The sequence below is a fragment of the Taudactylus pleione genome, unplaced genomic scaffold (assembly GCF_031769625.1).
Source record: "Taudactylus pleione unplaced genomic scaffold, aTauple2 ptg000703l, whole genome shotgun sequence".
Lineage (NCBI taxonomy): Eukaryota > Metazoa > Chordata > Amphibia > Anura > Myobatrachidae > Taudactylus > Taudactylus pleione.
The window spans coordinates 2,491,686-2,506,313 of record NW_028285105.1 but is presented as its reverse complement, the minus strand read 5'-3'; the positions used below and the strand labels follow the sequence as shown (position 1 = coordinate 2,506,313).

Below are 14,628 nucleotides of genomic sequence, written 5' to 3'. Positions count from 1 at the left end.
TCCTATTTAAACTGCCTGGTTTAACTATCAAACAGAATATATCGTGCACTATACTACATAAGATAAGCGCAGCACTTTTTTCCGATATTTACAATTACTGATCAGGCTGGTCGCTGATAAGTGCAGCTGCTATCAAAATTAAAATACAGTCTCCCATGTGGTAAACAGTGCGCAAAAATTACTATACTTCTAAAAAAATTAGGTTGCCTGGGATACACATTGTTCTGATGTGTACCAGGTCATAGTTTCTGGATGATTTTAAGTAATAAAATGGCTTGATGCATATGTCCCATAATCTAACTATATAGCCTAAAGAAGGTCATTCAAACTTAATACAATTTTCATTGCAGCTATTTGGACAAGGTCCACTGATACAGCATTCTTATGTCTCCATAAGAGGGCACTGCTGTTACTTTCTTACCATGCAAGTCGCTCATAATTCCCTGGAAAGATAACAATTCTGCTATTCTTATTGCTGATTAACACGGGTTTATTTTCAACTACATTATATAATATGCCATGTGAGGAGGGGCGGAGGGAGGATTAGAAAGTTACAAGTAGTCGGGGCACTTGGCAGAGCTGTGCTCAGCTGCTCATCTATACACACACAACTAGTCCGCAGGGCTCAGCAGCAGCAGTAGAGCCAGTGGGTAGGAGAGGGGCAGTGCCAGCTGCAGCACAAGTACATCAGGCTATATAATGGCAAAGGATATGAAGCATTGCATCACGGGGAAACATGTGGCCATGATAGTAGGGGCTGTCGTTTTAGTGGGGCTAGCTGTGGGGCTGGGGGTAGGACTTACATATCCAGAGCCGTGTAATAATACCAATGGAGACACAAAACCGACTTCTAGCAGCAGCACGTCCTCCTCCAGCGCATCTACCGCCAGCACTACTACCACCAGCAGAACCTCCACCGCCAGCTCTACTACCCCTGCACAGCCAGACACGGGAGCTTGCCCTGTTGAAGATAACAGCAGTGGTGACTGGAACCAGTTCAGGCTCCCAAATGATATCATTCCTCTGCACTATGATCTGGAGCTGCAACCTGAGCTGGAGAAAGACACATATAATGGCACGGTGACCATATGGCTGAAGCTGATCAGCTCAGGGAAGAAGCACTTGTGGCTGCACATCAGGGAGACCAAGATCACACAGCCCCCCGTACTGAGGAATAGAGCCGGGAACTCCATCCCCCTCCAGCGGTGCTTCCAGTACAGAGAACATGAATATCTTGTCATAGAGTCTGAGCAGCAATTGCCGTCCAATGCGAACGATAATGACGTTGGCGATACTTATCGCCTGACACTGACGTTTGCTGGATTGCTGAATGGCTCTCTTGTGGGGTTCTACAGGACCACGTACCAGGAAAATGAAGTGATCAGGTAATGTATTACTCAGCTGATGCTTCCTCTCATATCTGTCCTCCAGGTTGTGTATCTGAACTGTATCTGCCAAAGGTAGCATGTGGCTCTCCAGCTGTTGCTGAACTACATATTCCATGCTACCATTCCCCTGTACTGGAATGTTTAGGCTGACAACAGCTGGAGAATCACAAGTTGCCTTCCTGTGATCTACTCCCACAGTGATAAAAAAAAAGTTAGTCATTATTACAGTGTCAGCAAAAGTTCATTGCACTTCTTAATACAGCATTAAGCCAATTATATTAGAATTGAAATAATGAATTTGGTATTGGCTTTATGTATTAAAAATTGCAGAAATGCCTTAATTTTTATCACTATGTATCGTGACGTGTAATATCATCTATAACATATTTTTGTACTAATGAGGGATAGCAGAAACACTTGATTGCGAGAACTGCTATCCCTGCGAGTTACATCCAGGCCATATCGGAATTGTCTGTCACTGAGCACGCACAGAGGTTGCAGAAGTGGGATCTGGAGATAACTCTTTTGTGATAATTCCCCCATAGAGCCGTATTCAATTTGATAGGACCCGAAATACTTTTCCGCCTCCCGGACTTTCCGCCTACTTCGCCTGTTTTGCAGGTGGAAAAGTATCGCGCGCGTGCCCGCGTATCCCCGTATTCAATTTGAAAGTATGCGTAAGCGGGTCCCGGTGAAATTTAAACAAGCGGAAAGTCCTGTCAGATTTGGGGAAATCCACCTGACGCCCCCCAAAAAATGCTCTGACATGGGGGTTAGCTATTGTTACCCCCGATTTGGCTTGCTGAAGGTATTTGGTGTTTTTAAATGGGCTCAATAACTGCTAAATAGCGTTTTTGTATAAGTGGTGAAGAATAGTATTCAGGAGGTTTTTTTTGCCAAAAATAACTTATTCCAGCTAATTTGGGGTACTTGAAAATGGGGGCCAGTATATTCTAAAGTCGCTAAAGTTAAGTTTAAAAAATCATGAAAAATCCACCTGCTGTAAGCACCTTCAATGTAAAAAACACATGGGGCATACTTGGGGACCCCCCTGGAGTCTAGTTCACTAGTTTTTAACTTTGTCCCCCAACTTTTTTTTTTCGCCCCCAAATTGAAAGTTATTTTTTGGGGTGTTCTTAACTCTTTTTTTATTTTACACAGTTTACCTTTAGGGGACTGCCTGAAGACTGCAAGGGGGTTCCCGCAACGTTGCACCCCAAAACCTCAATTCTGTACTTTTTTCCGCTTGCTATTCATAGGTGAAACTTTTTCGCCTATTACATTACATTGACTTTCCGCATAGGTGATGCTTTTCCGCCTGGCGAAATGACGTCATCGGTGAAACTTTTTCGACGATTCCGGCTTTTCGCTCCAAATTGAATATGGGCCATAGTGTTAACATTATCTGATGGCGTTAACCAACAGGGGCAAACTCCGAATAAGCTAAGCATTTTGGAGAAGTGTTCGGTACATAAAAGTCAGACCGTAGTCCCCATTGAGACTTTACTTATGATGGTGGTAGCCATTTTATAAAAGATGCTCCCTAGGTACATTGAAAGGATAGTTAATATTTGCAGGTACCCCCCAAAATCACCAAAAGCAAAAAGCAGCCCCAAATTAGCCTGCAAATATTTGTTGTTAAATTAGCCCCTGAAACTGCTCTTTTCTATATACCAGGTTGCTAATGCATCACTTTAATTACTTAACATATGTTCAAAGCTTACATGTTTAGGGAGACAAGATAGGGCAATTGCTATTAAAGGTCCCTGAACTAAGAGATTTGTTAAAAAAATTCTAATATACACTACTTCCCATGCTCTTGTTTCTAGGATACGTTCTACTCCAAAGTTTTCTGTCTTCTGCTAGAAATGAAAGCATCAGCTGCAGGGCCGGATTAAGGCCCACATGGGCCTGGAGCTGCAAAATGTTCAAGGGCCTATACTGAGAAGGGGAAGAGCTGTGATCGGTGCGGTGTGGGTGTGGTCAGAGTCACCTTGGTGTGTACACCCCCTAAACTATGAGACACATAGTCTCCCTAACTACATAGAAATAGAAAAATTGCATAATTTTTTTAGGGGGAAAACTGGAAAAAACTATTTATGGCCAGTTAGGCAGCTGGTAATCATGCTGTCATGTTGATGGGCTTATTTTTATGTGGAGGCCTGAAGCTGTAGCTCCATCCGCCCCATTGTTAATCTGGCCCTGATCAGATGGGAGCTGTACATTAGGTGGTTTATATAATAGCCTACGAGACACAGGGGTCTATTCAACATTGAGTTTTTAAATAAAAAATACGGAAACTATGATTTCCATATTTTTTATATAACTCCCCTATTCAGCAATGGGATAATGGAGGAGATAACGTAATTATCTTCTTGCTGAATACCGTACTGTAGGGATCAGCCATTGATCTCTACAGTGCTTTAACGCTTTTTGCTATTCAGCAAAGCAAAAAGTGTAAAAATCACTCAATAAATATTTACTTTATATAATGCCATTTCAGAATGGCGTTATATGAGGAAAATACTTAAATATCCCAAAAACTGCAGGGACAGAGGAAAATTTTCCCATAAGTCCCTGCAACATCTTGTAACTCCGCCCAGTCTCCGTCCCGGTTTCCCGGTGATCGGCGACAGGTAAGTCATTCTAGAGCCTTTTAAACCTCCCGAAATTGATTGATATGTGTATACAGGCTTTATACTAGCCTGTATACATGTATATTTATTTGCGATTATATTTAACATTTATATATAAATGTTAAATATAAAAGCACATAAATATACATGTATACAGGCTAGTATAAAGCCTGTATACACATGTCAATCAATTTCAGGAGGCTGGATCTGTACTTACCCCGTCGGCGGTCACAGCAAGCAGGGATGGAAACTGTTCCTGAGCGAAGGACTGAGCATGCACAGAGGAAGAAACAGAAGGGATTGTTTTCGGACTCCTGATAACAATGCCTTCTGTGTCATCGCAGGGACAGCGTGTTACCACAACCGCTGTCCCTGCTCAAAATATTGCTGCATAGCTTCTATATATTATCATAATTGATCAAATCTCTTGACGATGTTTCCCGATAATATTCTGGGTAGTGATGAGCGGTTCGGATTCTGAGGAATCCGAACCGCTCCGAACAGGTGGAATCCGAGTCCACCCGAACGCAAGTTCGGGTGTTCCCGCCTGACTCGGATTCCACCTCGAGGCCGAACGTCACCCGTCCGGCGTCGGATTCTCGCGAGAGCCGAGTGACGTTCGGCCTCAATAAAAAGGCGCGGCGCCCGGCAGTCGGCGCCATTTCTCGCGTGACGCGTAGTTAGGTAGTTAGCTAGTGCGCTGTCTGTTCTAGTGTTAGATAGATTAGAGTAGGCAGTGCTCTGTGACTTTACTGGGCATAAGCCCTTGTGTGTGCTCCGTGACTGGGCATAATAAGCCCACTGTGTGTATGTGTACTCTACTACTCACTGTATTATACAAGCTCCGTGACAACTGACAGGGCATAGCCCACTGAGTGTATTATACAAGCTCCGTGACAGGGCATAGCCCACTGAGTATTATACAAGCTCCTTGACAGGGCATAGCCCACTGTGTCTATTATACAAGCTCTGTGACAGGGCATAGCCCACTGTGTCTATTATACAAGCTCCGTGACAGGGCATAAGCCCACTGAGTGTATTATACAAGCTCCGTGACAGGGCATAAGCCCACTGAGTATTATACAAGCTCCGTGACAGGGCATAGCCCACTGAGTGTATTATACAAGCTCCGTGACAGGGCATAGCCCACTGAGTATTATACAAGCTCCTTGACAGGGCATAGCCCACTGTGTCTATTATACAAGCTCTGTGACAGGGCATAGCCCACTGTGTCTATTATACAAGCTCCGTGACAGGGCATAGCCCACTGAGTGTATTATACAAGCTCCGTGACAGGGCATATGCCCACTGAGTATTATACAAGCTCCGTGACAGGGCATAGCCCACTGAGTGTATTATACAAGCTCCGTGACAGGGCATAGCCCACTGTGTCTATTATACAAGCTCCGTGACAGGGCATAGCCCACTGTGTCTATTATACAAGCTCCGTGACAGGGCATAGCCCACTGGGTCTATTATACAAGCTCCGTGACAGGGCATAGCCCACTGAGTGTATTATACAAGCTCCGTGACAGGGCATAGCCCACTGTGTCTATTATACAAGCTCCGTGACAGGGCATAGCCCACTGAGTGTATTATACAAGCTCCGTGACAGGGCATAGCCCACTGTGTCTATTATACAAGCTCCGTGACAGGGCATAAACCCACTGAGTATTATACAAGCTCCGTGACAGGGCATAGCCTACTGTGTCTATTATACAAGCTCCGTGACAGGGCATAGCCCACTGAGTGTATTATACAAGCTCCGTGACAGGGCATAGCCCACTGTGTCTATTATACAAGCTCCGTGACAGGGCATAAGCCCACTGAGTATTATACAAGCTCCGTGACAGGGCATAGCCCACTGTGTCTATTATACAAGCTCCGTGACAGGGCATAGCCCACTGGGTCTATTATACAAGCTCCGTGACAGGGCATAGCCCACTGAGTGTATTATACAAGCTCCGTGACAGGGCATAGCCCACTGTGTCTATTATACAAGCTCCGTGACAGGGCATAGCCCACTGAGTGTATTATACAAGCTCCGTGACAGGGCATAGCCCACTGTGTCTATTATACAAGCTCCGTGACAGGGCATAAACCCACTGAGTATTATACAAGCTCCGTGACAGGGCATAGCCTACTGTGTCTATTATACAAGCTCCGTGACAGGGCATAGCCCACTGAGTGTATTATACAAGCTCCGTGACAGGGCATAAGCCCACTGAGTATTATACAAGCTCCGTGACAGGGCATAAGCCCACTGAGTATTATACAAGCTCCGTGACAGGGCATAGCCCACTGTGTCTATTATACAAGCTCCGTGACAGGGCATAGCCCACTGAGTGTATTATACAAGCTCCGTGACAGGGCATAAGCCCACTGAGTATTATACAAGCTCCGTGACAGGGCATAAGCCCACTGTGTCTATTATACAAGCTCTGTGACAGGGCATAAGCCCACTGTGTTTATTATACAAGCTCCGTGACAGGGCATAGCCCACTGAGTCTATTATACAAGCTCCGTGACAGGGCATAAGCCCACTGAGTATTATACAAGCTTCGTGACAGGGCATAGCCCACTGAGTGTATTATACAAGCTCCGTGACAGGGCATAGCCCACTGTGTCTATTATACAAGCTCCGTGACAGGGCATAAGCCCACTGAGTATTATACAAGCTCCGTGACAGGGCATAAGCCCACTGTGTCTATTATACAAGCTCTGTGACAGGGCATAAGCCCACTGTGTCTATTATACAAGCTCCGTGACAGGGCATAGCCCACTGAGTCTATTATACAAGCTCCGTGACAGGGCATAAGCCCACTGAGTATTATACAAGCTTCGTGACAGGGCATAGCCCACTGAGTGTATTATACAAGCTCCGTGACAGGGCATAGCCCACTGTGTCTATTATACAAGCTCCGTGACAGGGCATAGCCCACTGTGTCTATTATACAAGCTCCGTGACAGGGCATAGCCCACTGAGTGTATTATACAAGCTCCGTGACAGGGCATAGCCCACTGTGTCTATTATACAAGCTCCGTGACAGGGCATAAACCCACTGAGTATTATACAAGCTCCGTGACAGGGCATAGCCTACTGTGTCTATTATACAAGCTCCGTGACAGGGCATAGCCCACTGAGTGTATTATACAAGCTCCGTGACAGGGCATAAGCCCACTGAGTATTATACAAGCTCCGTGACAGGGCATAAGCCCACTGTGTCTATTATACAAGCTCTGTGACAGGGCATAAGCCCACTGTGTTTATTATACAAGCTCCGTGACAGGGCATAGCCCACTGAGTCTATTATACAAGCTCCGTGACAGGGCATAAGCCCACTGAGTATTATACAAGCTTCGTGACAGGGCATAGCCCACTGAGTGTATTATACAAGCTCCGTGACAGGGCATAGCCCACTGTGTCTATTATACAAGCTCCGTGACAGGGCATAAGCCCACTGAGTATTATACAAGCTCCGTGACAGGGCATAAGCCCACTGTGTCTATTATACAAGCTCTGTGACAGGGCATAAGCCCACTGTGTCTATTATACAAGCTCCGTGACAGGGCATAGCCCACTGAGTCTATTATACAAGCTCCGTGACAGGGCATAAGCCCACTGAGTATTATACAAGCTTCGTGACAGGGCATAGCCCACTGAGTGTATTATACAAGCTCCGTGACAGGGCATAGCCCACTGTGTCTATTATACAAGCTCCGTGACAGGGCATAGCCCACTGTGTCTATTATACAAGCTCCGTGACAGGGCATAGCCCACTGAGTGTATTATACAAGCTCCGTGACAGGGCATAGCCCACTGTGTCTATTATACAAGCTCCGTGACAGGGCATAAACCCACTGAGTATTATACAAGCTCCGTGACAGGGCATAGCCTACTGTGTCTATTATACAAGCTCCGTGACAGGGCATAGCCCACTGAGTGTATTATACAAGCTCCGTGACAGGGCATAAGCCCACTGAGTATTATACAAGCTCCGTGACAGGGCATAAGCCCACTGAGTATTATACAAGCTTCGTGACAGGGCATAGCCCACTGAGTGTATTATACAAGCTCCGTGACAGGGCATAGCCCACTGTGTCTATTATACAAGCTCCGTGACAGGGCATAAGCCCACTGAGTATTATACAAGCTCCGTGACAGGGCATAGCCCACTGAGTGTATTATACAAGCTCCGTGACAGGGCATAGCCCACTGTGTCTATTATACAAGCTCCGTGAAAGGGCATAGCCCACTGTGTGTATACAAGCTCTGTGACTCCAGTTCATAGTGATAAAGTAATATGGATCACGAGAATGAACTGAGAGGAGAGCAGAAACAACATGTAAATGCTAGCATTGCAGCGGCTGGAAGTCCATCACTTTTATCTAAAGCTGATGCTCAAGGGCGTAGAGGCTTTAAAACCTTAGGGAACCTGAAATCAAAAAATTTAGATTTTACAGGGGTAAAGACAAAAAAAAAACCTCTAAAGACTACTACTTTTGCAGAGAAACAGAAAATTGGCAACATACCATTCACCACACGTAGCGGCAAGGAAAGACTCAGGCTTTGCCCTTTATTTCTGAGTGGTGGTTCTGCAGCTGTCAGTGAGGCATCTTGTGCCTCTCGTGATGATAAAAGACCTTTTCAATCAGACTATAGAAGTGTGAAAAAATTTAAAACCAATAAGGCAGTCGAACAAACTGTGTTTTTTGAAACACAAATGTCAGAAATCCCTGAGGAGAGTCTAAGTGGGTCCACAAGTGGCATTTCTATGTGTAAGCCTGACCTTTCAGAGAAGCCGCCCTCCACAGTTTCTTTTCCATCTGTAGTTGTGGGGATGAGCAGTATTGCCGAGGACATAGAAATTGAGGATGCCACCGTGGAATTGCAAGAGGATGAGAGGAATATATGTGCAGCTGATGCTGGCACTAATGAGGATGTTGAGGATGAGGATATTATTTGTATAAGTCAGGCACCAGTGGAAGCAGCTCTTGGCCAAGATAAGAAGGCCATTGCCATGCCTGGGCATAGAACCAAGAAATCCACATCTTTTGTGTGGAATTACTTTTACCCAAACCCTGACAACGTTTGTCAAGCCATTTGTAGCCTCTGTGAGACCACAGTTAGTAGAGGTAGGGACGTTAAACATCTAGGAACCTCTACGCTATTACGTCATCTGCAGCGAGCTCATGACAGGTGTTTGATAACAGAAACTACTGCAAAAAAAATAACAACAAGCAGTCCAGCATTAGCTAGATGCCTTCTCTCTACTAAATCCCAGCACCTGCAATCTCCGCCGACAACACCTTCCTCCTCAATATCCTCAGGAATGATCAGTGGTAGTACAACATCCAATTTATTAGTGCTAAGTCACGGTGACTCCTCCAATTTCCAGGACACCTCAGAAGAAACTGAATCTTTGAGCGCTAGGCCTGCTGCTGCTGCTGCTGCTGCTGGTGGATCTTCATCCCAGAAGTGGACAAAGAAGACTACTAGTAGTATACCAAAAAAACAATTGACTGTTAAAGAATCTCTTGCAAGGGGAAGCAAGTATGACAGCTCTCACCCTGTCGCACAGCGGATCACTGACGCCATGACAGCTATGCTAATATTAGATCTGCGTCCAATATCCTCAATTAATGCAGTGGGATTTACACAGCTAGTTGAGGTCATGTGTCCCCGGTACCAAATTCCATCTCGGTTTCATTTTACCCGAAAAGCCATTCCTCGGCTGTACCAGGACGTTAAACAGAACCTAATTATTGGTCTGCAAAATGCTATTGTACCCACTGTCCACTTAACCACAGATATGTGGACAAGCGGTAGTGGACAAACTAAAGATTACATGACTGTGACAGCCCACTGGGTGGGTGAATCGCCTTCAGCAGCAGCAGTATCTAACAAACAACACCAGCTCATTCAGAGGCAGGCAACTCTGTGCATCACCGGATTCAATAAGAGGCATACCGCTGACAACCTCTTAGAAAAACTAAGAGATGTCATAGAAACATGGCTTACCCCACTTGGACTCTCCTCAGGATTTGTGATTTCTGACAATGCTACAAATATAGTGAAAGCATTACAGCTGGGTGAATTCCAACACATCCCCTGTTTTGCTCACACAATAAACTTAGTGGTACAGGGTTTTTTAAAAAACGACAGGGGCGTTCAGGAGATGCTGTCTGTGGCCCGAAAAATTTCGGGACATTTTCGGCATTCAGCAACAGCGTGCAGGAGATTGCAGCACCTGCAAGAGCAGTTTAATTTGCCCTGCCATCAACTGAAGCAAGAAGTGGTAACGAGGTGGAACTCAACCCTGTATATGCTTCAGCGGATGGAGGAGCAGCAAAAAGCCATCCATAGCTATACGACAAGCCATGACATTGGGAGAGGAGGGGGAATGTACCTTACCCCAGCACAGTGGAGAGTACTTTCTGTCTTGTGCAAGGTGCTCAAACCATTTGAAGTTGCCACTTGTGAAGTGAGTGCTGACACTGCTAGCTTGAGTAAGGTGATTCCCCTGATTTCGCTTTTGGAAAAGCAGCTGGAGAAATTGAAGGATGATATTAAACAAAGTGATTCCGCAAAGTATGCTGGACTGATAGATCAAGTCCTTTGTTCACTTCGCCAGGATCCACGGGTGGCCAAGATCTTGAAATCTGATCATTATATTTTAGCAACCATTCTTGATCCTAGGTTCAAGTCATATGCTGTGTCTTTCTTTACAACTGACCCAGATCTTAAAAGAACCAAAGCGCTCCTGGTGAGCAAGTTGGCAGCTGAAGTGACACATGGCACTACGATGACGTCTCCTCCTTCGGTTTCTGCAGCAGCAGCCAGAAAAAAATGCACCTTTTCCAAAAGACCCAGTGGTGATGCAGATAAGTCAAGTCAACATTTTGACATCTGGTCGGGTCTAAAAGATTTGCCCAACACCAGTGACACCTCTACCGCAACTCCATCTAATACGATTACCATCCAAAGAATGGTGGAGGATTATTTTCAGGACACCATACACGTAGACATGTCACAGAGTCCCTTCGAATATTGGAAGAAAAAAAAGGCAATTTGGAGACCCTTGTATAAACTGGCTTTGCATTATTTAAGCTGCCCACCCTCCAGTGTGTACTCGGAGAGAGTTTTCAGTACAGCCGGGAACCTTGTGAGTGAACGACGAAGGAGGCTACTTCCACAAAATGTAGAAAAAATGATGTTCATTAAAATGAACTGGAAATTTCACGAGGAAAACCTTTCCCACCAATCACGTCACAGTACAGATACTTCTGTAATGGTAGATTCCAGCGGGGATGAACTGATATTGTGTGAGGAATCGGATGATGTACACACTGATGAGGGTGAGGATGGCAATGATGGTGACATCATGCCACTGTAGACCTGTTGCCTTTAGTAGATTGGAAGATTTTTTTGTGGGGGCCCAAACAAACCAAGCACTTCAGCCACAAAGTGGCAGTACCTGTTGCTGAAATGCTTTGTTTGTTAAAGTGTGCATGTCCTTTTTAAGATCCAACATAAAGGGTGGGTGGGAGGGCCCAAGGACAATTCCATCTAGCACTACCTTTCATTTCTGCCACTGCTGTGTGGCATAGTTTCATAGATGTGCTTTAAACTGTGGTGTCTGTGCCACTGCGCCGCTGCTCTGACGCTTGGTCACCAGTCAGCTCACTGCAACCTTTGGCCAATAATGGTGAAACCAATAATTTAAGCTGTGAGGTGGTCTAAATTGACTGTAAATGACTGGAAATTAATGTTATTGAGGTAAATAACACTCTAGGAAGAAAAAAAAGCCCAATTTATGTAATTTTAGCTTTTTTTGCCAATTTTGGCAAAAAATCCAAATCCAAATCCAAATCCAAAGCCAGTCACCGCAGTTTGGCAAATCCAAATCCAAAGCCGGATGACGAATTAGAACCAAATCCAAATCCGGCAAAAATGGTCCGGCGCACATCCCTAATTCTGGGCAACATCATCACTCTTGCTGAATAGACCCCACAGGCTCTTGCGAGATTCTGGCAAGTCTGATTTTACTTTTATACAAGATTTCATTTTCCATATGTTGGCATGGTGTTCACCCTATGGATTATTATATCGGAAGTATATTGAGAGTCAGGGACACCTCAATACAGTTTAACAGTTAGGGGTAAATGTACTAAAGTGAGAGTTTTTAGAAGTGAGTTTTAAAAGTGATGTTGCCCATAGCAAACAATCAGATTGTAGCTATTATCTTCTAGAAGGTGCTAGTTAAATGTTAAGTAGAATCTGATTGGTTGCTATAGGCAACATCACTTTTAAAACTCACTTCTAAAAACTCTCACTTTAGTACATTTACCCCTTAGAATCTATTTACAATATCATTAACAAAAAAAATTTATACCAAGCTTTGTTTATTAAGGCAGGTTATACAGAATAATCAGAGTCTTACCATAAGGAGCGGGATGTATTAAGCATTGCATTATGGATACGATACATCCCGTTTGTTACCGCATACCATTAATAACGCTAGTATGCACTTACAAATGTGATTAAAATCACAAAGGAATGCTCTTCCGTACAGAGCTGTCCTTTGCGAAGAGGGGACTTCCAGGTTTATGACCCGGGAGTCGGCCACAGGGGACTCTTGGGTAAAATGCGAAAAAAAAAGAAGTCCATAGGTTTCTATAAGGCAACAGCATCTATAGAGGGTGGTGTTGCCTACCGGGTACAAGCTCCAGAATGTTTAGCTTTACAGAGCTTTGTACATATGGGGAACGCAGTCAAAACTATCAAAATGGGAGTTTTGGCCGCATTTTCACTTTAGTACATCCCACCCAGGGTGTGGTTCCAGGGAGCCCCCTTTCACTGTGTAGCACCTGCGTTATTGGTCAGACACGGGCACACTACTGCAATCTCAAACGCGAGCGAGACTCAGGCCAGTCTGCAATGACTATGGGGTCAATTCATCATCCCTTAATTTCTATAAAAGCAGGTGAAAATTAAAATTTTTACCTGCTTTTGTAGAATCATTTTTACCTGCCTTTGTAGGTACGTTTTCGGGCCATTCATGAAAAAGGTGATACAGGGGATATCACAGATATCTCCCGCTTGCCTTTTTCTCCCAGAATGGCCCGCTGTCCCGATACAGGAATTCATCCAGCTCCAAAATACAATATTCTTCAGATGGCGTTTGCTCCCGCGTCCCACTCCCTCACTATGGGAAGGAGTCCTGGGTTGCAAAGGGGCAGATTCACTGCTTCGAAAGGAGCAGTAAAAAGTCTCAGGGAGACTGCTGATTTTCGTAATTTTGGGGACCATAGAGCCCTATGTATTTAACATGAAATTCTGGGCGGTGGCCACTAGATCCTGTCTTCATATAAGGTAAAAAACTTACTACTCTTATGCTGGGTACACACTGGCAGATATTTGGGCGATCAATTCATTGGCCAATATATTGGGTGCCCGTCGGCCAGTGTGTACCAGCGATATATCTGTGAACGACGTCGTTCACAGACATATCGCGGCAGCTGTGATGCACAGCCAATGGCAGATATGTCTGCAGACATATCTGTCCATCGTGCTGTGTGTATGGGTAGTCTACCGACCGTCCATACACTTGCTGCAGAGGCTGCGGGGAGTGGTCGCGACATGCCCCCGGCCAGCGGGACCCACAGTCAGATGACAGATGTGTATGAACAACCATCACCTGCAGATATATCTGTCAGGTGTGTACCCAGCATTACATTCTACTGAGATCAATATCACCCACTTGTAAAATAACCAAATGAACCTTAAATCCATTGTTACATAGAAGTCTAATTTAGGTCAAGGCTATATGGAAATATTGTTCTTTGTATTTTAAATTGTAATGAGACCTTGTCAAATGCCTTAGCATATTTGAACTTTCACAAATCTAGATTACTTTATCAAAGTAAACATCTATTTGTTGACAAATATTGTCTGGCCCAATGTAGAACAAAGGAGAACTAGTTCTGATTACTTATTCTCAATTGAGTTTCTCATCTCAATACCTACTAGAGTATTCAAAGTCAACCTGTTTCATAATACACAATGGCTCAAACACAAATATACAACTATATGCACAACAGGTTTATATAATACCCCTTTTAGACTTATGCCAAAAACCTGTGTTTTTGCACGTGAACGTGCATCAGCCCGGGTCTGGCGTATGTCTGAAAGGTGCTACTGTACATCAAGATATTCTCAGAGCCTATATAATAGCACCACATACTAGATAAGCCAACACAGGGGACAATAATTGGGGCATCATCCACAACCAGCAGCATGTATGTATGTATTATGGGCCTGATTCATTACCGATCACAATTGCGATTTCGCACGCAGACGGACAATTGTTGTGTACTGTACTGCGCATGCATCACAGTTAAGTGTAAGAATATGGTATAGGAGGTTTGGTGTTCCTTTGCTAGGAGTGTTCTGAAAGTATGTGTAAAGACCCCTTCACACTACACAATATTGCTAACGATTGGGCCGATTCCGACGCATCCTAAAGACAAATTGTTAATATCATGCAGTGTGTATGCACTACATCGTGCAAAGCGCGCTCTCGTGGGGTCATCAGCCGCAT

At 44.6% G+C, this 14,628-nt stretch overlaps 1 protein-coding gene across 1 annotated transcript in view; it reads left to right on the top strand.

Moving 5' to 3' along the window:
* Nucleotides 1–699: 699 nt before the first annotated feature.
* The window catches only part of ENPEP (glutamyl aminopeptidase), a 95,613-nt gene continuing 81,684 nt past the window's right edge, over nt 700–14,628 (top strand). Inside the window, exon 1 of the mRNA XM_088456386.1 lies at nt 700–1,385. Coding sequence (XP_088312512.1) covers nt 700–1,385 — 686 coding nt within the window. The remainder of the gene's footprint in view (nt 1,386–14,628) is intronic.